This window comes from Saimiri boliviensis, chromosome 15, assembly GCF_048565385.1.
Source record: "Saimiri boliviensis isolate mSaiBol1 chromosome 15, mSaiBol1.pri, whole genome shotgun sequence".
NCBI classification, from domain to species: Eukaryota; Metazoa; Chordata; class Mammalia; order Primates; family Cebidae; genus Saimiri; species Saimiri boliviensis.
The window spans coordinates 53,726,836-53,751,468 of record NC_133463.1 but is presented as its reverse complement, the minus strand read 5'-3'; the positions used below and the strand labels follow the sequence as shown (position 1 = coordinate 53,751,468).

The window sequence follows — 24,633 nt, the reverse complement described above, 5'->3', positions numbered from 1 at the left end:
ACTTACTGGTTATACACAAACAGGCAGTGGAAAAGAATTGGCTTGTGTACTGTAGACTGCCCACTTCTCTACGATATAGTTTCACTTATATGACATTCTGGGGAAAGCAAAATCAGATTAATGGTTGCCAGGGGCTGGAGTAAAGTGATGGGCACAAGAAACCTTTTGGGATAAAGGAAATATTCTATGTCTTGATTGTAGTGATAGATTTTATGTTTGCCAAAACTCACTCAAGTATGTGCATAAAAGACGTTAATTTTACTGTAAACAAACTATAGCTCAAGAAACCTGACATTAAGAAAAGTTAGATTTCCAAGTGCTAACATAAAGTCAGCCAGTAAATTAAAAAACAAAATTCCAGGAGTACTTACATCTACTTCATCACAAAAGTATCTTCCGTTTTTACACCTAATATCAATGAAAACTATTTTAAAATCAATTTTATTAACTTTTTCTGTCATTTCAGATAATACCCTGTTTTCCCCTGATAATCTCCCACCAAGTTTAAGTGAAGCTCTGTTAACTCAAAACAAGCAACACTACAGGAGGTTCAGGCCCACAAATGAATGAGCTCTGCATCAGACCTTCTCCCACCATTTAGGAGAATCATCTTTCCAAGAGTAGAAATTTGACACATATTTGTACATTTGTACCATACTGTACATTTCCACTGCAACCCTGTTGATAAACTTCTTATCTTTGAAATATTTCTCAGTAAATGACTAAACCCCATTGGGAGAAAGAACAAGACAGAAAAATTAGGAAGAGCAATATTGTTTCAGTTCCAGAGGCACTGGAGTACTAGCCAATTAACCAAGTGCTGTGGTTTGAATGTCCCTGCCAAAACTCATGTTGAACTTGATTGCCAATGTGGCAGTACAGTGTTGGCAGTTGTGGCCTCATAAGAGTTGTTTGGATTATGGGGACAGATATCTCATGAATAGATTAATGCTGTTTCTTGGGAATGAGTGAGTTCTCACACTAAAATGTATTAGCTCTCACAAGAGTGAGTTGTGGAAAAGACTCTGGCTCCCTTCGTTTTACTCTCTTGCTTCCTCTTTCACCATTTGATCTCTTCACACCTGCCCACTTGCTTTCAGTTTTCTGTTATGAATGGAAGCAACATTAAGTCCTCACCAGAAGCCAAACAGATGCCAGTGCCTGCTTCTTGAACTTCTAAGCCTGCAGAAACATGAGCTAAATAAGCTTTTCTCTATAAATTACCAGCCTCAGGTATTCCATTTTAATAACACAAAAGGGACTAAGATACCAAGGAACACTGGAACAGAAACTAAAAATCCAGGTGAGTGAACTGTGCTATACTATAATGACAATGCCTCAAGGGAAGTGGAAGCCCCATTTCTCACACACCAGAGTAGGCCAGTTAAATTAGTAGAGAGGTAGTAACTATGCATCCCAAACTGTGAGATTAGACATTTTAAACTCTCTTATATAAGAACTGTAATGATCCCAGAGACTGCAGCACTATCAAGGCTGCAAAATGGAATCAAATAGTCCCAGTTGTAGGAAGAACAGAGAGACAGAAGCTACAATCCAGACAAGACAATAGTTTGAGGTAGTAAGAAATAGTATTCACCTTTCTTTAGTTTGAGGTACTAAGAAAGATCTTTTTTAATTGTATTTTTTCATCCTGCCAGGCCTATAAAATGAGACACTGCTAGACAAAGAGGTGGTGGTATACAGGCAGACTAAGGAGTTAAACCACATTCCTTGCCAAGATCACATCTTCCCTTCCCATTTATACATAAGCAAAATTCTCTGCTTCCTCCTACCAGGCACTCTTCTACTCTATCTCATCACATTCCAGTCTACTTCCTAACGTTCACTACATTTATCAATGCTTCCACATATCTAAAATTTATGGACGAATGTTTCAGTCATCATCTTTTTTGAGTTCTTAACAATATTTGAAACTATGTATCACAGTCCTCACTGTCCACTGAGCTTTTGTAAGACTCTTGGTTTTCTTCCTGTATCTAGGGCCTTTCATTTTCTTTCTCCTTTGCAGATCAAGACTCGGGCCCTCTTCTCTTTTTATTATGTAGCGTCTTCTTAGGCATTTTCATCCATACCAAAGGCTTCAACTTCCACCTATATATAAGTGACTTATAAATGTATACCTCTCATTCAGACTTTTCCTCTGGGCTTCAGTATTCAATTGCCTACTTAACATTTCTATTTAAATTTCTCAGTGTCACCTCAAATTCAAGATTTGCAAAGTTGAACTCACAGTTTTCCTATGCAAACCAGATTCCCCTTCATTGTTCCCTGTATCAGTAAATGGGGCCACCATTCCATTATACAAGCCTGAACTATAGAATTATTCTGGAGTCTCTCTCCCTCAAAGGCAAAATTTATCTACCTTTCAATTTTATATCCTACACATGCTTTGAATCCTACTTCTCTCCATTATATGCTGCCAATACTATAGGTGTTGCTAACATAAATTCCCACCTAATCTAGAGAATAATCTCCTAGTTAGGCTACTCATGTCCACGCTTCTTCCTTCAATCTACTCTGAACACTACAGAAAAAAAATTATCTCTCCTTAAAAAAAGTTATTCTTCTCTCACTGCTAATTTTCTTAAGAAGGAGAAAAATCTGGCCGGGCAAAGTGACTCATACCTGTAATCTCAGCAATTTGGGAGGCTGAGGCAGGCAGATCACGAGGTCAGAAGAACAAGACCATCCTGGTTAACACAGTGAAACCCCATCTCTACTCAAAAAATAAAAAAATAAAATAAAATAAAAATTAAAAAAATAAAAATTAGCCAGGTGTGGTGGTATGCACCTGTAGTCCCAGCTACTTGTGAGGCTGAGGCAAGAGAATTGCTTAAACCCAGGAGGCAGAGGTGCTGTGAGCCAAGCTCACGCCACTGCAGTCCAGTCTGGGTGAAAAAGCAGGAGTCCCCTCAAAAAAAAAAGAAGAAAAATTTTATGAGAACTTACAAAACCTTCAACATATTATACACATCTTTAACTTCTTCTCTTTTTTATGCAGTTTCTTTTCAACTTCCGTTAAAGTCTTTCTTTCTTTCAGTTCTTTTTGTTTCATCCCATTATAGCCTGTATTTTATACATGCTCTTGCCTCTGCCTAGAATGAATGAATGGATTGCTATGTACACTTTTTTTAATCCTCTTTTTTAAAAACTTAAGTGTCCATAATATAATTGATCATACTCTTGGTAGCACTGGTCCATGCTTGGTTCCTGTTCTACTAAACTATTTTCCCTTCCCCAATTTGATTTCCCTTCCCTGAGGTAACCAGTTTTGTATATTTACATATATGGCATGTGCCATTTTTGCCACTCAATTTTACATTTTTAAATTAAAATCTAAATAGATGAGCCATAGCTAATGCACATGGTGCTTACTGTGTATCAGGTAAATAGATAATATTATCATTATTCATATTATTGTCCCTATTCTACATGTGGCTCATAGTCAAACAGTTGGTAAATGGTAAAAGCCAAATCCAAATTTAGGATTGCTCCAAGAGTTCATGCTCTTCACCACTATAGTTGCCGCATCTAGTTCATGCATTTTAATGGCTGTATAATGTTTCTATTTGGATAATCACATTTTATTCATCCATTTCTTTAAGTTGGCTCTCTATAATTCATTACTCTTTAATATATCTATGACATACTTGTAAACCCATATAAAGCTTTCTCTAGGGCATTTATGCAGAATTATGATGTACATAGTAAAGTTAACTAAATACCTTTAAACTGTTCTTCCAAATGGATTAACCTTGTTAGTAAACATGCAAGCAAAGTATGAAGATTCTAGTTTTCTCTCATCCTTCCCAATGTGTGATTATTATTCAAATTTTTAAATTTTTGCAGCTTTGATGGATATTAATTGATGTCTTATTTTTTAGTTAACAATTTTCTGGTTTCAATGAAATCCAGCCAATTTTGACTGCCCCTCCTATGAACTGCCTATTCATACCCTTTACTGGATTGGATTTCCTGTATTTTTCTTCTTGATAGGCATGGATATACTATGTAGCCTATAGTATACATAGTTGAACATAGGAAATTTCCTCTCTCAATCTGTTAATTTTGTTAACAAAAACCTTTAACTTTGAGGTGGTTAAACGCATCAATTTCTCCCTTCATCATTTGTGGCTTTGGTGGCAGGCTATATAAAACAAAACAAAACAGAACAGAACAACCTTACCTACCCCTAAGTCAGGTACCAAAAATTTCTGTAGTTCTTATAATAACTTTATAATTTTATCAGTCATATTTATACTTTTAGTCAATCTTAAGTTTATTTTTATATGTGCTGTGATGCAGGGATTTAATGTCAATCTTCTCCATATGGAGATTCTACTTTCCAAGCATCTACTAATTAGTTCATCCTTTCTTCCACTGAGTTGTGATGTCAATCTATCATTTACTAAGTGTCTATATATGCATAGGTTTGTTTATGAACTCTGCATTCTATTTCAATGGTATTTGTATCTGTTTTTACTACAGAACAAGACAATAATCAAGCTCCAAATAAAATTACAGATCCAAAAAATCTTAAATATATAAATTTGAATATGTAACTTTCTAGTAATGTAGAACAGAAGTCAACAAACTTTTTCTGTAAAGCGTCAGATAGTAGGTAATTTAGGCCTTGTGGTCCATACAGTCTCTGTCACTACTCATCTCTGACACTGGGATGCAAAGGCAGCCATTGACAATATGAAGACAAATGAGCTTGACTGTATTCCAGTAAAATGCTATTTGCAAAAGCAGACGGCAGGCAGGATTTTGGCAACCAGGCCATATTTTGTAGGTTCTTGATGTAGATAAAAGAGGCAAAGATATAAAATTAGCTTAAAACTTTTATTACAAATAAATATTAAAATATAAATTTAGTAATATTGTTTTTTTCTACTTTTGTATAAAGCTATTGTATCTAAATTTTTCATGTATATCTTCTATATCAAGGTCTCTCTCATTACTAAAGAAACTCAATGAAATCAGTATTTCTGAATATTTCTAAAGTAAATATTTTTCACTTCTGAGTTCTGCGAAATAATGGAACTTTTCAATTCACGTTTACTGCTTTTCCTGAAATTTTTTTTTCCCAGCCACATAGTTTTGTTGTTGTTTATCTATTCATTTTTTAAGTATCCTTTCTTATTCTCCAAAAGTTAATTACTTATATTACTCTTTTGTAAAGTAACCTTTAAAAGCTTTGTTTACTAGGATTTCAACCACTTACCATTGTGAGGTCATAAGACTGTTAATTTCTTGATTGATATTAAAGATATGGCACCTGGCTGCTCTAAATATAGCTCCAGCTAGGACTCAAAGAGGCCCAGATCCAGTTTGAGCTGCCACTTTGAAGAATGCAAGCAATGAGCCTTGGCAGCTTCCATGTAGTATTAAGACTGCAGGAACACAGAGTGCAATCTTGGCAGCCTCTTCCTAGATTTCAGAAGATATATGGAAAAGCATGGGTGTCCAGGCAGAAGCCTCCTAAGAGTGGAGCCCTCATAGAGAATCTCTACTAGGAGAGTGCAAAGGAGAGGGTGGCGTTGGAGCCTCCATACAGAGACCCCACTGGCATGCTTCCTAGCAGAGCTGTGAAAGGGGATCACCACTCTCCAAATTCCAGAATGGTAGATCCACTGGGAGTAGGATGCAAGCATCCTGCATGCGGAAAAGCTGCAGACACTCAACAACCTATGAGAGCAGCTATGGGGGCAGTACCCTGCAAAGCCACAGGGGTGGAGCTGCCCAAGGCCTTAGAAGCCCATCTCATGCAACAGTTTGTCCTGCATGCAGGACATAGAGTCAAAGAAGATTTTTTTTGAGCTTTAAGAGTTAATGGACTGCCCTGCTGGGTTTCAAACTTACATGGAGCGTATAGCCCCCTTCTTTTGGCCAATCCCTCCCTTTTGGGATAAAAATATTTACGCAATTCCTATACCCCACTTGTATTGTGAGAGTAGATAACTTGTTTGAATTTATAGGCTCATAGAAGGGACTTGCCTTGTTTAAGATGAAACTTTGGACTTTGATTTTTTAACAATAGAACAAGTTACAATATTGGGGGACTGTTGTGAAGACATGATTGCATTTTGCCATGTGAGAAGAAAATGAGATTTGGGAAGGACAAGGGATGGAATGATGTAGTTTGGATATTTGTCCCTACCCAAATCTCATGTAGAATTGTAATACCCAATGCTGGAGGTGGGGCCTACTAGAATGTGTTTGTGTCATGGGACTGGATCCCTCATGGCTTGGTGCAATCTTCATTATAGTGAGTGAGTTCTCACTAACTCTGGTTATCTTTAAAAGTGTGTGGCACCTCTCCCCACCACCCTCTCTGCTTCCTGCTCTAGCCATGCTCCTGCATGGCCTGCTCCCTCTTTACCTTCCACTGTGACCACAAGCTTTCTGGAGTCTCCCTAGGAGCCCAAGCAGATGTCGGCACCATGTTTACTTTAGAGCCTGCAGAACTGTGAGCCAATTAAACCTCATTTCTTTATAAATTACCCAGTCAATGGTATTTCTTTATAGCAATGCAAGAATGGCCTAATACAATTGATAATATATTAATAACATAAGTTACATTTGTTTTTCTATTTTGAACAAGATTTTCATATTAATATGAAATAATAGATAAATTTCTGTTCAACATTTGAGTAAACTGTGAAAAAAAAATAGAAAAGAGAAGCAGACACAGATAATGTCCCATACTGTCTTAATTAGGTCTTCAGATTGTTTGGAAAACTGAAAATAGGTTTTTGCTTTTTAAAACCTTTTACTTCACCCTTTGTCTAAAAAAATATTATTTATAGTTACGAGCAATCCTGTTTTAATTGTTTTAAAACTTTGACATATTTGATATGTTTCCCAAAATCAAACTTCAAATTAAAAGTTGTGCTTTTGTGGCCTCAAACTACTTTGGAATGCTACATGGGGACCCTGAAACATTCAAAAGAGGTGAATAGGCTTATGTAGTGTGTTAACGCATATGGGAAGCACTGCCAAATAAGAAATGTTTTATCTCTGAGTTATTTTTTATGAATATGTATTAATATATGTTCCAAAATTGTATGAGATTCCTACAATTCTGTTATATCCTAGGAGGAAATCAGTCATAACTATAGTTATTATGTTATTATAGGCCATAGAAATAACCAAATTTTCTTCTCACTTGTATTTCTGACCATGTTCATATTAATTCTTGTCCAGAGTTAACTGCTTAATTCTGATGCATTTTAAAAAATCTCTTTACAAGCAAATAAGATCCTAAGGCATTGGTCTTCAAGGAAGTTCACAGAAAGGGTAGAAAGGACCATAAAAAGCACCTTTGAATACAGGTTTATGATGACTTTAGGATCATATCATTTGGACTATAAGTAAGGATTTCTAGCACTCCAATGAAAAGACTAACTGATTTATAAAACTGCTAACCCAAGCAGGACAAGAATTAATTGAATAACAAGAAGATACTTTGCCAAATTTTCATAATAAATCAGCCAGCACTGAAATTATTAAGATGTGCCACTTGAATGAATTCCATGATCCAAGTCAAATTACCTATGTGACATGGTTTGGCTGTGCCCCCACCCAAATCTCATCTTGAATTGTAGCTCCCATAATTCCCACATTTTGGGAGGGACTCCATGGGAGATAATTGAGTCATGAGGGCCATTTCCTCATACTGTTCCCATGGTATTGAATAAGTCTCACAAGATCTTATGGTTTTATAAGGGGAAACTCTTTTTGCTTGGCTCTCATTCTATCTTTGCCTGCCACCATGTAAAGCTGTGCCTTTTGTCTCCCACCATAATTGTGAGGCATCCCCACCCATGTGGAACCTTCTTTCCTTTATAAATTACCCAGTCTCGAGTACATCATCATCAACAGTGTGAAAATGAACTAATACAGTAAGTTGGTATTGTTGGAGTGGGGTACTACTGTAAAGATACCTGAAAATGTGGAAGAAACTTTGGAACTGGGTAACAGGTTGGAACAGTTTGGAGGACTCAGAAAAAGACAGTAAAATGTGGGGAATTTTGCAACTTTCTAGAGACTTGTTGAATGGCTTTGACCAAAATGCTGATAATGATATAGACAATGAAATCCAGGGGGAGGTGGTCTCAGATGGAGATAAGGAACTTGTTGGGAATTGGAGCAAAAGCGACTCTTGTTATGTTTTAGCAGAGACTGGCAGCATTTTGCCCCTGCCCTAGAGATCTGTGGAACTTTGAACTTGAGAGTGATAATTTAGGGTACCTGGCAGAAGAAACTTTTAAGCAGCAAACTATTCAATAAATGAGTTAGATGCTGTGAAAAGCATTCAGTTTTAAAAGGGAAACAACATAAAAGTTCAGAAAATTCGCAACCTGATGATGCAACAGAAAAGAAAAATCCATTTTCTAAGGAGAAATTCAAACAGGCTGCAGAAATTTGCTTAAGTAAGGAGGAGCCAAATGTTAATCACCAAGACAATGGGGAAGATATCTCCAGAGCATGTCAGAAACTTTTGCAGCAGCCCCTCCCATCACAGGTCCAAATGTCTAGGAGGAAAAAATGGTTTTGTGGGCTGGGCCCAGGGCCCCCCTGCTATGTGCAACTTAGGGACTTTGTGCCTTGCATCCCAGCTGCTCTAACCATGGTTAAAAGGGGCCAAAGTATAGCTTGGGCCATGGCTTTAGAGGGTGCAAGCCCAAAGCCTTGGCAGCTTTCACATGGTGTTGAGCCTGAGGGTGCACAGAAGTCAAGAATTGAGGTTCGGGAACCTTCACCTAGATTTCAGAGGATGTATGAAAATACCTAGATGTCCAGGCATAAGTTTGCTGCAGGGGTGGGGTACTCATGGAGAACTTTTGCTATGGCAATGCAGAAGGGAAATGTCAGGTTGGAGACCCCACACAGAGTCCTTACTGGGGCACTGCCTAGTGGAGCTGTGAGAAGACAGCTACCGTCCTCCAGACCCCAGAATGGTAGATCCATTGACAACTTGTGCTGTGTACCTGGAAAAGCCACAGACACTCAATGCCAGCCCATGAAAGTAGCCAGGAGGGAGGCTGTACCTGGCAAAGACACAGGGCAGAGCTATTCACAACTACAAGAACCCATCTCTTGCATCAGTGTGACATGGATGTAAGACATGGAGTCAAAGGAAATCATTTTGGAGCTTTAAGATGTGACTGCTCCACTGGATTTCAGACTTGCATGGGGCCTGCAGCCCCTTTGTTTTGGCCAATTTCTCCCATTCTCTAATGCCTGTAACCCCGTTGTATCTACGAAGTATCTAACTTACTTTTGATTTTACGGGCTCATAGGCAGAAGGGACTTTCCTTGTCTCAGATGAGTTTGGACTGGGGACTTTTGAGTTAAAGCTGAAATGAGTTAAGACTTTGAGAAACTGTTGGGAAGGCATGATTGGTTTTGACAGGTGAGGACATGAGATTTGAAAGTGGCCAGGGATGAAATAATATGGTGTGGCTACATCCCCACCCAAATCTCATCTTGAATTGTAGCTCCCATAATTCCCACATGTTTTGGGAGGGACCTGGTGGAAGATACCTGAATCATGGGGGTGTTTTTCACCATATGGTTCTCAAGGTAATGAATAAGTCTCACAATATCTGATGGTTTTATAAGGGGAAACCCCTTTCGTGTGATTCTCATTCATTCTTTGCCTACCACCATGTAAGATTTGCCTTTTGTCTCTCACCATGATTGTGAGGCCTGCCCTGCCACATAGAACTGTGAGTCCATTAAACTTCTTTCCTTTATAAATTATCCAGTCTTAGGTATGTCTTTATCAGCGGCTTGAAAACAGAATAATAAACTATGATAATCCATCTAGAAAACAATGCTACACACTTAAAACTTGGGGAAAGGAAATTGGCATTTAAGAGGATATAAATCCAATATAAAGTGTTGACTCACAGAGAGAGATTGAACAGCCACTTAGTACTTCCTAAGTCCTTAAATCTCCATTATTAAAAGCTCTAGCTGGGCAATGTGGCTTGCACCTGTAATCTAAGCTTCTCAGGAGGCTTAGGTGGGAGAATTACTTGAGCCTAGGAGAACAAGGCTATACTGAGCTGTGATTGTGCCAACACATTCCAGCCTAGGTGACAAAGCAAGACCCCATGTCTCTAAATAAATAAATAGTCTATACTCCATGACTCATCATAGGAGGGATAAAATGATCCAGATAGAATACACACACACACACACACACACACACACACACACAACTGGTGTGGTGACTGTTTTAAATTGCCAAAATGACTTGTGACAAATATACTTCAGGTATATCTGCTACCTGATAAGCCATTTGAACATAGAAAGATTTCATTCCATTGTGGTTTTCAATGCGTATTTTCTGATTACATAGAAGCTTTCTCAAACAAGAAGGCCAGTCCTATAATGGTAGCTAAAAGGTTATCAGAAAATATATTTCCCTCATGGGACATTCCTAGAAAAATCTCTAGTGATAAAGGTACCTGTTTCATTGGACAAGTACAAATACTTAAATAAGATATTACAAATACAATAACATTAGGCAAAGCTAATTGAATCAACTAGGTTGCCTTGGTCAAACATATTACAGATTGATAACAATCAGCTCTAGTTCCGGAGGAAAATATAAGTTGATCCCTTATGAAATAGTGACTGGAAGGCCTATGCTCCTAATAATAGAACCTCATATATCTTCTACTCCTAAACTCTAATATGACTAAACTCTACCAGGCTTTAATGTATTGTGCCAAAGTGTATTTTCACCATGTTAAAGAAAGCTTGTCATGGTTCACCAACAGAGGACAATCAAACACAGATGATCTAAAACTCAGAGATTTGATCTTCTGGAAACATTAAGGAAAGACTGCCCTTGCCACCCACACAGCGAAAAAACTGTGGGACTGTGCACTTTGAGTTTGTAATCTGACAACTCATGCTAAATGTGACATAATCAAACTGAAACTTTAAAGAAACAGATATTCCCAAAGAAAAGACCAGAAATGATTTTCTCTCTTGAAACCAGGATGTTCCAGCATAATAAGGAAGTCTCCTCTAGGCTATCTTTTACAAAAAAGTTAAAGTCCTATTTATAAGGACTTACAAAACTTACTGTTTTGTTATTTTCTAGTGAGATTTGAGACCAAATAAGTACATTTATGATGGCAAAAGAGTGATGTCAATGCATAAAGTTTTAGTCAAACTCTCAGTTTGACCAAATAAAGGGAACTGTTAAATTAAGCTTAACCTAAAACTGCCCTCATTATAAGTTTGGCCTAAAGGTTTTTCTGTACATAGTGAACTATAATCTAAATATATAAACAGACTGCAACCTACTCTTGTACCAATCACAGATTTTCAGCCAGTAACAGGTAGCCAACTGTTCAACTATAGCAAATGCTGAATTGTAACACAACCAGCTATTTCTGTACTCCATTTTCATTTTCTGTACATCATTCTCCTTTTTCTGTCCATAAATCCTCTCTGACCACATACCTGTGTCAAAGTCTCTCTGAACCTATTCTGGTTCAGGTGCTTCTTGATTCAGGAATCATTCTTTCTTCAATTACTCTATGTTAACTTTAATTTTTCTAAAGTTTTTATTCTAACAAGTTAACTGAAACATATACTAAAATAAATACTAATATATAAGAAAAATCTTACTGGAGCACAAAGAAAAGAGACATTAGTTGTGAATGGTGTTGGTATTACTTCATAGAAGAAAAACATTTTTTAGTTTATAAGCATTTTCGCCATGAAAGATATGCAAAATTGTGATAGCTATAAAATAAATAATAAATGTCAAGCTTACATTTTTCATATGCAAAGTATGAGAACAAATGGAAAATTCAGGAAGTTGAAAGTATTCTCCTTTGGAATAAGGTATGCATGGGGAGAAAAGGAGAAGGAAAATACAATAGAAGACACTGTAAAGTCAGCTTGGGTAGAATACTATACTAAGGATTATTTCCCATATTATCTAATATCCAATTATGTTTGTGACATCACAAGTTATAGAAATAAGTAAGACAATCCTGAGAAAGATGACAAGCCTATCTCAAATATATTAGATATTTGATTCATTCTTTTTAGGCTCATAGCATATCTCAAAACCATTTCTGAACTACTGAAAGAAAAAAAAGACTTTATGCCAGAAGTCACATGAAGCTCTTTAGCAATATTAATCCTTTATCTTTCACACATATCTTTTTTTTAACATCAGATGGATAATGCGCTGACATTACAACAAGGTTTGAGGGAGGCACAACTCAAATAAGCATTAAATACCCAATCATATGTATGAACTATGGAAGAATCTCTAATACACATCTTTAATACAAATGGCTTTGTTTCTGTTTTATGATGCCCCATAACTAAAACTGTATCCAAAAGGCAATTAAATTAAGAGAGTCTTTTCCTCCAAAAATATTTATATTATCACTAAATATAGACTCTTCACAGCTGACATTATTATTGCATTCACAAAATAAAATAATCTTGACATTAGAGGCTGGGATTAAAAATAAGCAAAAACTACAGTTGTAGATATATATATATATATATATATATATATATATATATAGAGAGAGAGAGAGAGAGAGAGAGAGAGAGAGAGAGAGAGAATCCATCTAGACTCCAAGGGGAAATTGTGTTTCATTGCTTCTTTGAAATTTGCATCTTGAGGAAAAGTATCAACTCAATTCTGAAATAAAAAATATGGTGATAAATAGAATCATTTTTAGTTCATTATAAATATTCCACCTTTAACTGCTTTCTGCTTGACCAAAAAAAGTACTTCTTTGAAATAGACACTGGAGAGTAAAAACACTTCTATCCACTGTTGCCTGGGTATAAGAACATGTGTTTTTCATACAAAACATAAAAAGAAAAAACTCCAATAACATTATTTACACTTTTTACAATTTGTGTAAGCTTAATTGCACTTAATCTCAATTGATGTTAACTGTAAACTTCCAACTGTGCACAGTGATATGATCTGATTTGTATTTTAGAACAAATCAGCACCATAAGAAACACACAGCTTACACAAAAACATCTCTTCTCCATATCAAACTTGTCTAACCTGTGGCCCATGGGCTGCATGAGCCCCAGGACAGCCTTGAATACAGCCCAACAAAAATTTGTAGACTTTCTTAAAGCATTATAACATTTTTTTGCAATTGTTTTTAGCTCATCAGCTATCATTAATGTTAGTGTATTTTATGTGTGGCCCAAGACAATTAATTCTTCCATTGTGGCCCAAAGAAGCCAAAAGATTGGACACCCCAGGTCTACATCATTCTCGGTCTTCAGAAAAAGTAGAAACAACAAGTGAAATTGTAAAATTTGTAAAATTTGTATTTTAGAACAAATCAGATCATATCACTTCTCTGTAGTTTTCTACTACTTGAAATGACTTTTCTCCCTTTCTAGGCCAGATTTCTAGCCACCAAAATATCAAGTGGTAAGTCATGCTCAAAAGAGCAGCATCTATAGTATTACCAAATAACTAAATGGGAAACTGGAGAGTAACTAGCTTTAATATTTTAAAGTATTTTGAAGTAGCTGACATATTTTGCTTTCACAAGTAACTCCAAATTTTCCCTCCAAAGTAACATGAAAAAAATAATGCATATAGCATCAGAATGCATATAGCAGCACTATTCATAACAGGCAAAAATTAAAAACAAACCCAAATGCATGTCAATAGGAAAACTGATCAATAAAATGTGGTATATTCAGATACTGGAGTACACACAGCACTGAGAATGAATGAAATACAACTCCATACGATTATATAGCTGAATCTCCCAAACATTATGTTGAACAAAACAATACAGAACCAGTAGAATACATTGTATGATTCTTCTATAAACGTTGAATAAAAATAGGCCAAAATAGTGGTGCTGGACAGAAAATTGTGGTGCAAGACAAAAGGTAATCTCCCATTACCCTTGGAGATGCTAGATAGTTCTCCCTGAAAGGAAGCATGAGGAAATTCTGGGGGACTGTTAATGTTCTGCTTCTTAATCTCAGTGCTACTTTCTATGCTTTCAATCTGTACACTTTTCATCATCTGTTTTATATTACTTAGCAATAAGCACTTTGCTGCTTTTATCAATTTTTCCAAATATCCTTTTCTGAGCAACCTATCATTTGTCATTTTAAAAACGTATTTACTTACCCCTACCTTGAGTCACACAGCATTTAATATGATTCTAAGTTATGAGAAAGATTCTGTCAATTTTATATTATTCAGATTGAAGATTATCTGTGTTTGGACCTGGAAACACATCTATGTTCAGGAACTGCCTTTACCATTTTACAACTCCATATCAAATTTTTTTTTTTAAATCCATGAAGCAGGGTATTTTTTCTGGGCCTTAGTAGACAGCCCCCTGATTTCATTCCCACTCATCATCACCAATAAAATGAAGACAGATCCTGAGCTGGCTGAGGCCCTACAGTCCTTAGCTCCTTGCCCTGTCCCTTCTCAGCCTCAAGACAGGCAGTCTGTGTCAGCGATAGAGATGGCGCCTACAGAGGGTACCAGAGCTGAGCAGATACATGAACCCAGAGGCAGGAATTGCAGAGGGCAAAGGGTGCACATCCCTGAGTCCAGCTGGGGCTTCACTTGCTGCCCACAGTGATCTTGAGGCTACAGGGCACAGCGAGCAGCCTCACCATGGGCTGCCTCCCTGGTGGTTGCAGAGCTGGCTAGGTAGACAGTTCCACCAGACACTGGCAGAGTCCACTCAGGCTCAGCTCTTTAATATCCAGTTAGCTGACATGGAAGACCCGTTCCTCAGAGAGCTCACTGAGAATACGGCAGCAGGCAGGGCCCAAGGCACCTAGGGAGCCCAAGAGCAACTGAAGGAAGACAGGATCTTCCCTCCACCGAATTTCGTAGAGAATTCCAGGTGCATCCTGCGTCCAGGTTCCGAAGCCCATCCAGGTGGGAGACCACAGCAATGGAGAAGTTATACTCAGGCTCCGCCTCATTTCCATCTGGGGCATCCAGAGACACCGTGTGCACTCGAAGCAGCATTTTGGCCACCGCGTTACACTTTGCCAGTTTTTTGGAAGTGCCACTGCCAATGTCAATGAAATGCTCCACTCGGCAGGTCATGATGAATTCTTTGCGGTGGTCTAGCCCAGATTCCTGGGTCACTGTGTACTCTGGCAACAACCACCAGCCTTTTTGCACCACCAGCTCCTGCACCAATGGGGGTGCACCTAGACTGCTGAAGGGAAATAGGGGTTAGGGAGGCGGGGTGCTGCTTTTCCAGAGGGGTGCTCCTGGTTAAGACAACAGATGAAACTGCGGTAGAGGCTGCTGCAGCAGCAAAAACCAGAGAACATCTTCAGGCAGTGAAGAGTCTAGGGGCCCTGCTGTCCTCCCGCGCTGGCTCCAACATGCTTCCCACTTTGAGGTGTTTGAGGGCCACCTCAGCTGCCTTGTTCTTGACTGCCTTCTTGCTGGGGCCCTGAACTGGTTCAGCTGGTGTCGCCAACAGTGACCCAGTACGTGAAATTAGGCTGATGGGCTTGGCCCTCGGCTTTGAGAATGTTATACACAGCTGTCTTCCCTATTCTGGTCTCACACTCCTGCAGAAGGCTGATCTGGGTCTTGCCAGGGTTGATGGCCAGCAATTGCTCTATAGCAGGCAGCCTGCAGCCCCCTGCTCGTCTTCATTCATTCCCTCCTCTGTCCCCATGGGTGCCACGTGACTGCCTCCGTATCAACCTCTTTGACCAGTCAAGCACCATAAGAAGCACAGAGCTTACAAAAACAATCAAATTTTGTCTATATCATTCTCAATCTTCAGATAAGGTAGAAATAAGAAATAAAATTTTAAAATTAAAATTACCCTCAAGAACTCTTCAATTTCCATCTCCATTAGCCTTCAAAACAAAAAGATAAACATTTCTGGGGATCCATCTGCTCTCTCCTTATGAACAAATAATGGACTGCCCCATATATTTTTACATTTCACCTTTGATCCTAGATTCTGCTATTGCAAGCTAACTTGAATAGATACAGCAAAGAAATCATGTGATACAGTCTTGTCAGTAATAGGTAAAAGCAGTCTTTCCAAAATGTCCTTCTAAGCAACTCTCTATGACCTGAAATCTGCAGAATTAGTACTCTGGAGGAGACACCGGAGAAAAACTGTCCTGGACACTTGGTAAAAAGAGTGCAGTAAGTCATGCTAATAATCAGTACTTCAGTTAAAAGCTCCAAAATGTTGATCCTTGAATTCAAGTTTCACAACTAAAAAGATACACACCATTTTTCCTGGGCTTGAAAATCTTCTCCATTGGGAGTCCTTAAACAGGAGAATCTTAAGCTTCCAGAAGCAGATGATCTTTGGAAAAAACAGCTAATGACCCCTGGATCAAGCAAATGACAAACCAAAGTATATAGCTTCCACCCCAAAACAGAAGATTATAAGTTTTCTGGTATGTCTGCTCTTCCTTTCTAAAATTATTTTGTTTACTTTTAGTCTTATTTATTGCTGTGCTTTGGTATCCCTAGTGATCAACTAAAGGTTTCTCAGAATACGTGTATACATTCGCATATTGTCAGTGTTATCACATTCTTTATCTCCATTAGTCTTTCATTACCACCTAAGAAAAGGCAAAAATCTCCCTGTTATCTCACCAACAAAACTTAATGTTAGTTTGGTGCAAAGGTGATTGCAGTTTTGGCATGGAAAGTAATTTACTTTTGCACCAACCTAATAGCTGTTACTTAAAACATTACAAATAGCAAATTTCCTTCCTGGGAACACTTGTATATTTGAATTTTTTTCACATTTTAACCCAAACCTTCAGTCTTGTAAAAATTAGACCTTGATCCCAGTCATTACAGCAGTTACAGTAGAAGCAACTACTGTATTGGAGTTGTGAACAAATGTGAACCTAAAAGAGCCACTCCTTCAAGATAGATCTCAAGTGGCTAACTAGGCCTAGATTTTAAATACAGCCAGGCTGCCATTTGCTAACTAGAGGTCAGTCACATACTCTGGGTTTCCAGAAAATCCACGCATCTATTGAACTTTGTGCTCACCTAAACCAATCAATCAGGGCTCAGCTATATGAACCAATCAGAACCCAGCTGTATCAACCAATCAGAACTCAGCTGTGTTAACCAATGAGAAGGAAGCAAGTTTGCTTCATTTTCATAAAGAAACTAGGTTAAGAACATGGGCAGGCATGTTTGCTATAAAATCAGGATCCTCCCTTTGCTCTCTAGAATGCACCTTCCTCTAACATTGAAAACGGTGTCTACCTCATTTGCGAAGTCTCTCCTCAAAATTCCTTTCCAGAAAAATTTTGTTGACAGAGCAATCCTTGCTACAGCAACTATTCTTTTGGCAAATATTTATCTTTTGGCGTCCGAAAATTTCTCATTGCAATAAATGAGAATCAAATGTAAACTAACTCTAGGTGTTACTAGTACTCATATAGAGGATAGAGCCTTGTGAGAAGTTTTAGGCAATAATCTGTGAGCAAAAGTGACCTGTAACACTTCTGTCTTACAAAATTGAGAGTAAGTGTGAGTTCTCCGTTCTCGCTCTCCCACTGGTATAGCATAGCTTCTGGAAGCTATGTGTTCCAGATGGCTTATGAGAGAGTAGCAGTCTAAATCTCTGAGTTGCCACTTGGAAGAGAAACCTACTCTTATGAATAGATTTCAGTCTTTAGTGAACCTGTGCTCCTGGGCTGTGACTTTCAACATGATTCTTAGCTTCTTGTCTCTCTTAGATGAGGAGGAAAATCTAAAGACTGGAGTTATTTTCCTTCTCTCATATTGATTCAGCTCTGGTAAAGTTGTTTCTCTTCAGGGAAGGTGGGGAACAGAAGGTTCTGGGAGTATGTCAAAATGCTTACTCCTCCCCTGGGCTATTTCCAAATGGTTACTTTCCCCGCCCCTAGCTGGAGGCATGTGGGGACTTTTCTCTGATCTTCACATTGAGAGCTTGATGGTACTAGTAAAAGTAAAACCTCAAAATTGTGGGGGCTTTTCTAAGGCTAGGCCCCCAGGAAGTTTTAACTTTTAAGTTAGTCTACACTCAGCTTCCAGCAGTTCAACAATTATAGTTTTAAGTTTTCCTAACAGAATCTATGGTTTCTTCACCCAGTAAACTTATTGTTTGTATTTGCCTCACTCTTCACTACTCAGGACTTAATTTGCCCTGTGACCTCAAGTTCTGATGGATCTAAGAAGAGTTGTTGGTTTTCAGTTCAGCTTTTTTCTTGTTGCAAGAACAGAAGTGACAACTGTCACGCTCTTTCACATATCAAAAAGCAAGCCAAAAGTCCCCACAGTATTGCTTTAAATTACTTCTCATCTTGTATCTTTTTCCTACTTAACTGTGAACTATTTGAGAGCAGGAACCATAGTCTTTTTATCTCAGGACCTAGGATAGGTATCAGGATTCTTCAGAGCGTAACCATGATTTTTGTATCTGCTTTTTATCACACACATTCTCTTTAGGTTATTTTATGCATTTTTCTAGCTTTTTGTGCCATACTAACAACTCTCAAAACTGTATCTCTGGCCAGTCCATCTCTTTCCTTTAATGTTGGACAATTACAAGCATCTTAATTTAAAAGTTCAAAATGTAAGTTTTAGTTTATACCTCCAAATTGTCTTCTCTCTTCTTGATCATATGTAATAACATCATGATCCAATTAGTTCTTTCAACTAGAATCCCAGGAGTCATCTTTGGTTCTTTTCTCTTGTTTTACAGCTTCTAAATAACTCCTCTGACATATCATATCTTTTCAATCTTAAAATATATTCTCAATCTACTTCTCTCTATCTTCACTGTAATCAATGTGGTCCAAGTTATCACTATCACTAGTAGAGTCCTCAAAAAAGCCCTCTCCCATTGCTCTCTCCATTTCTATTCTCATGCTACGCATAGAGCAGTCAGAATGACCTTTATACATAAAATAAATAATGTCAGTCCCATATTTAAATCTCTTCAATATCTTCGCTGTATTCAAACTTCTTATCATTCTCAGAGACTCAGATTCAAACTTATTACCATTCTCCGTATTCTCTGTAAAACCACTGCCCTATCTGAGTACTACTTCTGGAACCTCATCACCTGCCACACTCCCTTCTCATCTGCTATACTACACCTATGCTGGTCTGCTTTGTGTCCCTTGCTAGTTAAAGAGCTTCACATATCATGTTCCCTATGCTTACATGTAACATTTTTACATGTTATTTAACATTTTGTTCCTATTAAAAGACCTCACAACTAAAGAGATTATATTAGGTAGTTATCTAAGTCTAATAATTCAAATTTTAGATTTTCTATTTAATAATAATAATTGAAATTATCTAATTCCAATAACTCAAATTTTACATTTTCTTAGTATTTCAAAAGTAAATTAATCATAGCAAAACATAAATAAGCTAAAATATAAAATTCAAAGCAAAGTAATTCAATTGATTAGTTTAATTTGCATTAGAAACTTTCTTAATTACCTTTACCATTTTGCTATGTATTACAGATACAAAATTAGAATTACAGTTGCATTACAAGCCATTTATCATTTTTCATAGTTCCATTTTTAATTATCCAGAGGCTTGTTTTATATGCCTCACATAAAACCTGTTATATTGTCTTTGCAGAAAACTTTCCCTCATTTTAATGCTGACGCAAAAAATAGCAAAAGAAAAGAGAAAGTAATATTAAAATTATTGAATTTATATATTAAGCAGTTTCTACAAAGGGCGAATTAACTGGCAACTAAAACAAATGGCTCACTCAATTTTCTAAGCCTCAAATCTCATGAAAAGTCAAAGTTGGAAACAAGAGTCTACTTATATCTATAATTTCATATCAATTACTAAAATCAAAATTAGTAAATCTTCCTGTTACACTAAAGAATATGAAATGAACAAACCTCAAAAATACAGACCTCAAGAAGCCTACATCATTGATACATTTTTTTCAACAACCACAAAATGTAATTTATATAAATTGATTAAAACGGAATTACTGTCTAGGAAACATAATATATTTTTAATACTAGCTATCTGACAGAATATTTTATTATTCTACTCTGAAAATATTTGCACAAAATATGAAAAACCAAGTCTTACTTTTTAATGTTTAAAATTTAAATTGAATACCTGGAATTCAGCTCCCAAAAATAATTTTACAGATGAAAAACAGAAAAGGAGATAGGAAGTTATCCCATTCAGATGGTAGTCATATTAAGAAAGAAATGAGATGACCCAGAAAGAAGAAGCCTTACAACTCCGAATAGAGAGTAAGTGAATTAAAGGGCATTGAGAAGTAACCCTGGTCTGTGGTTCAGAAAGATAAAAGGAAGGCTCCTAGAAAATTACATACAAAAAATCTTCAATGGAACAACAATGTAAGATGAAGAAGGTAACTATTAAGAAAATCTATTGATTCTGAATTTTAAAAACTACATAAATCACACAGAAAGAATAAATGAGTTGTCAAAGAAATCTTAATTGAAATAATGCCAATTAATCAAGAATTAATTTTTAAAACATATGAAAGTGCTAATTTTTTCTGTCATCTTCCTATTCAAAAATCAAAGCAGATTGGATTATATTTCTTATTAAACTAAAGCAGTTTCTTTTTGTGTTTAGGCCAAATATCACTTTATTACAATAATCTAAATCTCATTTTTTAAAAGTTACTAACAAAATAAATGTCACTTTATTTAATGGCCATGGTAATCTAATACATAATATGGCACAATCTTGATTATTTTAAAAAACTCACACACAAGACACATAACTGGAGTCATTTAAATCCAAGGCAAAATTGTATCTAATCATGCTTTGTTATTGGTTTCCCCATTTTATTTTATTTTAAGCTTCAGTGCCATAGTGAAAAAACAAAACAATGACATTATGTGGCATTTTAATATAATGCTTCCTAGTTAGAAAAGAAATTATTAGAATTTTATTCCTTGTGTCATAAAATTCCTGCATCATAAAAGGATTAAATATGAAAAATCAATTGTGAAGAAATATTTATTGAGTTCCTACTATGTATTAGGTATTCTGCTAAATTCTAGTAATAAAACAGTAGACAAGACAAATTCTGGCCCTGACTTCAACTACCTGAAGAACCACAAAAGTTCCAGTTTGAGAACTACATATTAACTATTAGGAAGAGCATATCACATCATATTTTACTTCAATTGAAACTAAAACCTTGACAAAATGTAACATAAAATGCATAAAAAGTAGCATAAAATGGATGAGGAGATTATCCTCATCAATAGCAACAAGACAAAAAAGATGTTTATCTTTTACTTTGCATTAAAGGCACAACGTGAATGTTTTTCTGAGTGTTTCATCATACTCGTCATTCTCATTCTCTCCTGGAGTCTACGTCACTTGTCAACTTGTCCATTCCTACAACCAAACCAACTTCTCTAAAGTCATAATTCAAAAGGAAGCACAGAGGCTAAGCAGTGGGAGCACATCTGAATATTATGGCAACTGTCAGGAGAACGGAAGTTAAATATATGCAGTCTCTCTAACACTCTCAGCTACCTCGACTTTACAACATAAATAACATTGCTTCCACAAAATTAAATGGTACATATGTGAACAACTTTTGAAACAGTGTTTTTTAATCTAATAACAACAAAAAATGAAGTCAATACTTCTTTATTGTTTCAGGTCAGTGTGAGAATTGCTGCATTTCACTAATTATGTTTTGTAACCTAATGAAATGTTTAGTAAAAACAGGATTCAGCGGTCAAGTAAATGTATGAAACAGTGTATGTTCTAATACCCTTGGAGCATATTTGGGTTCTCAAAATTATTATAATAAAGAAACTTACTTAACCTTTTTTAAAACAACCTTTCCAAAACTATTTGACCACAGATTGAATTTGGGGGGTAAAATCTTGTAATGTCTTCTAGAGCTACTGTTGAAAGAAACACAATCTAGTTATAGATTGCACTGTTGGAAAAAGATATTTTACTGAATAAGTATAGCTTACATTATTTATATTAAAATATAGTGGGGGGGTGGTTCTTTTTTACTATCCTGTTAATTATCCTTGCCTTCCTTTTAGATTTCCATTAAGGGTAATAGTATCAAACCCTAACCTAACAATTTTCCTTTCTGAGGGCATACTATTCCAAGGACAGTATTTTAATACATACTTTTCAGTATGTTATACTATCAGAGATAATATTTAGTCTATATAGATCAGCTTACTTACGTCTGGGGCTCCTTTTCATTTTGTTGTTTTTGCTGGGGCTGAAGAACGTTATTTACCAGTTCAGTGATTCCACTAAAGGGAAACCACCTGTTTAAATAAGCAAATAATGTGACTGAATAACCAAATGAATAACAATGTAGGTTAACGTTTTCTTATCCATAATAATAAAAATACACAGGCACAAAAGCTACAGCCAATGGTAATGTGAGCTCCAGTTATCATCAAGGCAGTCAAAATGTTGGGAAATTAAATTTGAACACTTAACTAGTCCACAAGCAGGCAGCAAAAAACTACATCCAGTCACTATGTGGGTGAAGTAAGAAGCTGCAGGCAGCTCTCTTACAAGCCAGAGAGTCAGAAAGCAGAAGACACACTAGCTGCAGCCTATCCAGTATTAGTATAAGCTAATACCAGAAAGCAGAATGTGACAAAAGTACAGAAGTCAAGCCTACTACACTCTTAATACATTTACTTACTGTGTCAGTTGTGGTTTGTGTTCTTCTTTGACCCTAAAAAGATAAGTTTGCACAACTGAGTGCACTGTACTATGAAGAGATTTCTATTTACAAATTTGTGTTCATATAAAATGGACACCAAAAATAAGAATTTTATATAGAAAGATTTAGCACTTTGCCATATATTGAAATTATATATTTCAATCAAATTTACAGACAAAAGAAGAGAAATTGAATCATTTGTTCTTAATAGAAGACTAATATTAAACTCCACTACTGTTTTAAAGCAATGATTTGGTCCTGAAGATTTCTGAATATTTTTATTTATTGAAGATTTTAAAATAATTATTTTAACATACTGTATTAAACACAATTACATTTAGTTAAGTGCATATAAATAGAATTCCTTTAAAAAATTTTTTTTAGTATTGAAGTAAAGACATAAATATTTTAAATAAAACATAAGGTTTTACGAATGTATTTTTAAAAGCCTTACAAATGAATTTCTTTATGCCTAAAAGAAAGGAATGTTGAGGTGGGGGAGAAAAGGTATCCAATCTCTCTTAAAATGGCTATTAAAATAACTATGTATATTAAATTAGAAATATTCATAAGTTAATTATGCAAACAACTCTTCCAGACTGCAAATAAACTTAAATAAATAGTATACAAATAACTATAATAATCAAGTCAGTGCTTCACTTCTAGTTCTGCTGAGTCCAATAAAGTCTTGTCTAAAATAGCATAGAGAAAAAGCTGCTTTCCAAATATCTGAGTTGAGAAGATATTTTTATATTACAAAAATCTAAAAATTCATGGTCAGAAACTGATTCAGAAGTAGACAGTTGTAGAAAGCTAAGACAGCCAATTGAAAGCAGCTGCAGTCCAAAGCATTCATGAAGAGGAATAAAAGGAGCAAGTGAATTCAGCACCTTCAACTGAAATACCTGGGTTCTTACACTGAAACTGACTAAGCAAACAACTTGACCCTCAGAGAACAAAGAGAAGCAGAGTAGGGGGACAGCCCACCTGGGAGCAGCAGGGAGCCAAGAGAATCCCCACCTCCAGCCAAGAGAAACAGTCAATGATTGCGTGACCCTGCCCAGGAAACTATGCCTCTCCCACAGATCTTTGTAACCCATGGATCAGGAGATCCCTTATGAGCCCACATCACCAGGGCCTTGGGTCCAATACACTGAGTTACATGAAGTTTAAGCAGAGCAACTGCTTAGACACACACAGAGACAGGAGTTTTGCATACTCTGGCCCTGGAATCTGCAGCAAGGCAAGAGATCCATCCATAAATGTCCCTAGGAAAGGGGCTGACTCCAGGGAGCTAAGTGGCTTCATTCTGTGGGCACAACTTCCATGGTGCCTCACAAGTTGGGACCCACTAGCTTGGAATTCCAGCCTCCTGGTAGCAGCAGGCTGGAGTCTGCCTGAGTCAGGACTGAGTTCAGGGGGATTAGTGACCACCATCTCTGCAGTTCCATAGACTCGGACATTTCAGCCTGCCAGCTTGTATTCTTCAAAGAATTCAGAATACAAGCAGTGTGTGGATTCAGAATACAAGCAGTGTGTATGTGCTCCTCAGCAAAGCACAGCTACCTTGACAGATCATGGCCAGACTGCTTCTTAAGCAGAACCTGATTCATTCCTCCTCACTTGGCAAGACCTTCCTTTGGGGGCTTCAGCCACTCCTGCAAGGATTCTCCAGACAGAGCATTGATCTCTCCCAGGGATGAAGCTCCCAGGGGTTCTCTACCTCTGCAGTTCAGTAGACTCAGCTGTTAAAGCCTGCCAACTCTGGAGAATCCAAACAGTCCAGATGAAGAAGAGACCTCTGAACGTAGCACACCTGCTCTACCAAAGGGCCACCTGACTGCTTCTTTGGGCAGACCCCTGATCC

The 24,633-nt window shown here is 36.9% G+C and overlaps 1 protein-coding gene, 1 non-coding gene and 1 pseudogene across 38 annotated transcripts in view; all 3 read right to left on the bottom strand.

Annotated features, from left to right (window-relative positions):
* The window catches only part of RIMS2 (regulating synaptic membrane exocytosis 2), a 730,833-nt gene that overhangs the window by 538,056 nt on the left and 168,144 nt on the right, over window positions 1-24,633 (bottom strand). For 26 of the 37 annotated variants that reach the window (XM_074387028.1, XM_074387027.1, XM_074387012.1 and 23 more), the window contains exons 2-3: window positions 22,746-22,778; window positions 22,270-22,356 (exon numbers count right to left, since the gene is read on the bottom strand). The exons of 9 other annotated variants lie outside the window; for them this stretch is intronic. Coding sequence is in view for 25 of the 28 variants with exons in the window: in XM_074387012.1 (XP_074243113.1) it covers window positions 22,270-22,356; window positions 22,746-22,778 (120 nt within the window). In the remaining 3 variants the exon portion in view is untranslated. Of the gene's footprint in view, window positions 1-22,265; window positions 22,357-22,745; window positions 22,779-24,633 lie in introns of all 37 variants that reach the window. 2 more of the 37 variants (XM_074387016.1, XM_074387017.1) reach the window with 1 other exon arrangement.
* Window positions 12,236-12,335, bottom strand: LOC120362456 (small nucleolar RNA U13). The gene has a single exon (XR_005578363.1). It is a non-coding gene; the product is annotated as a small nucleolar RNA U13 (small nucleolar RNA).
* On the bottom strand, window positions 13,052-18,945 carry LOC104652969 (RISC-loading complex subunit TARBP2 pseudogene; annotated as a pseudogene).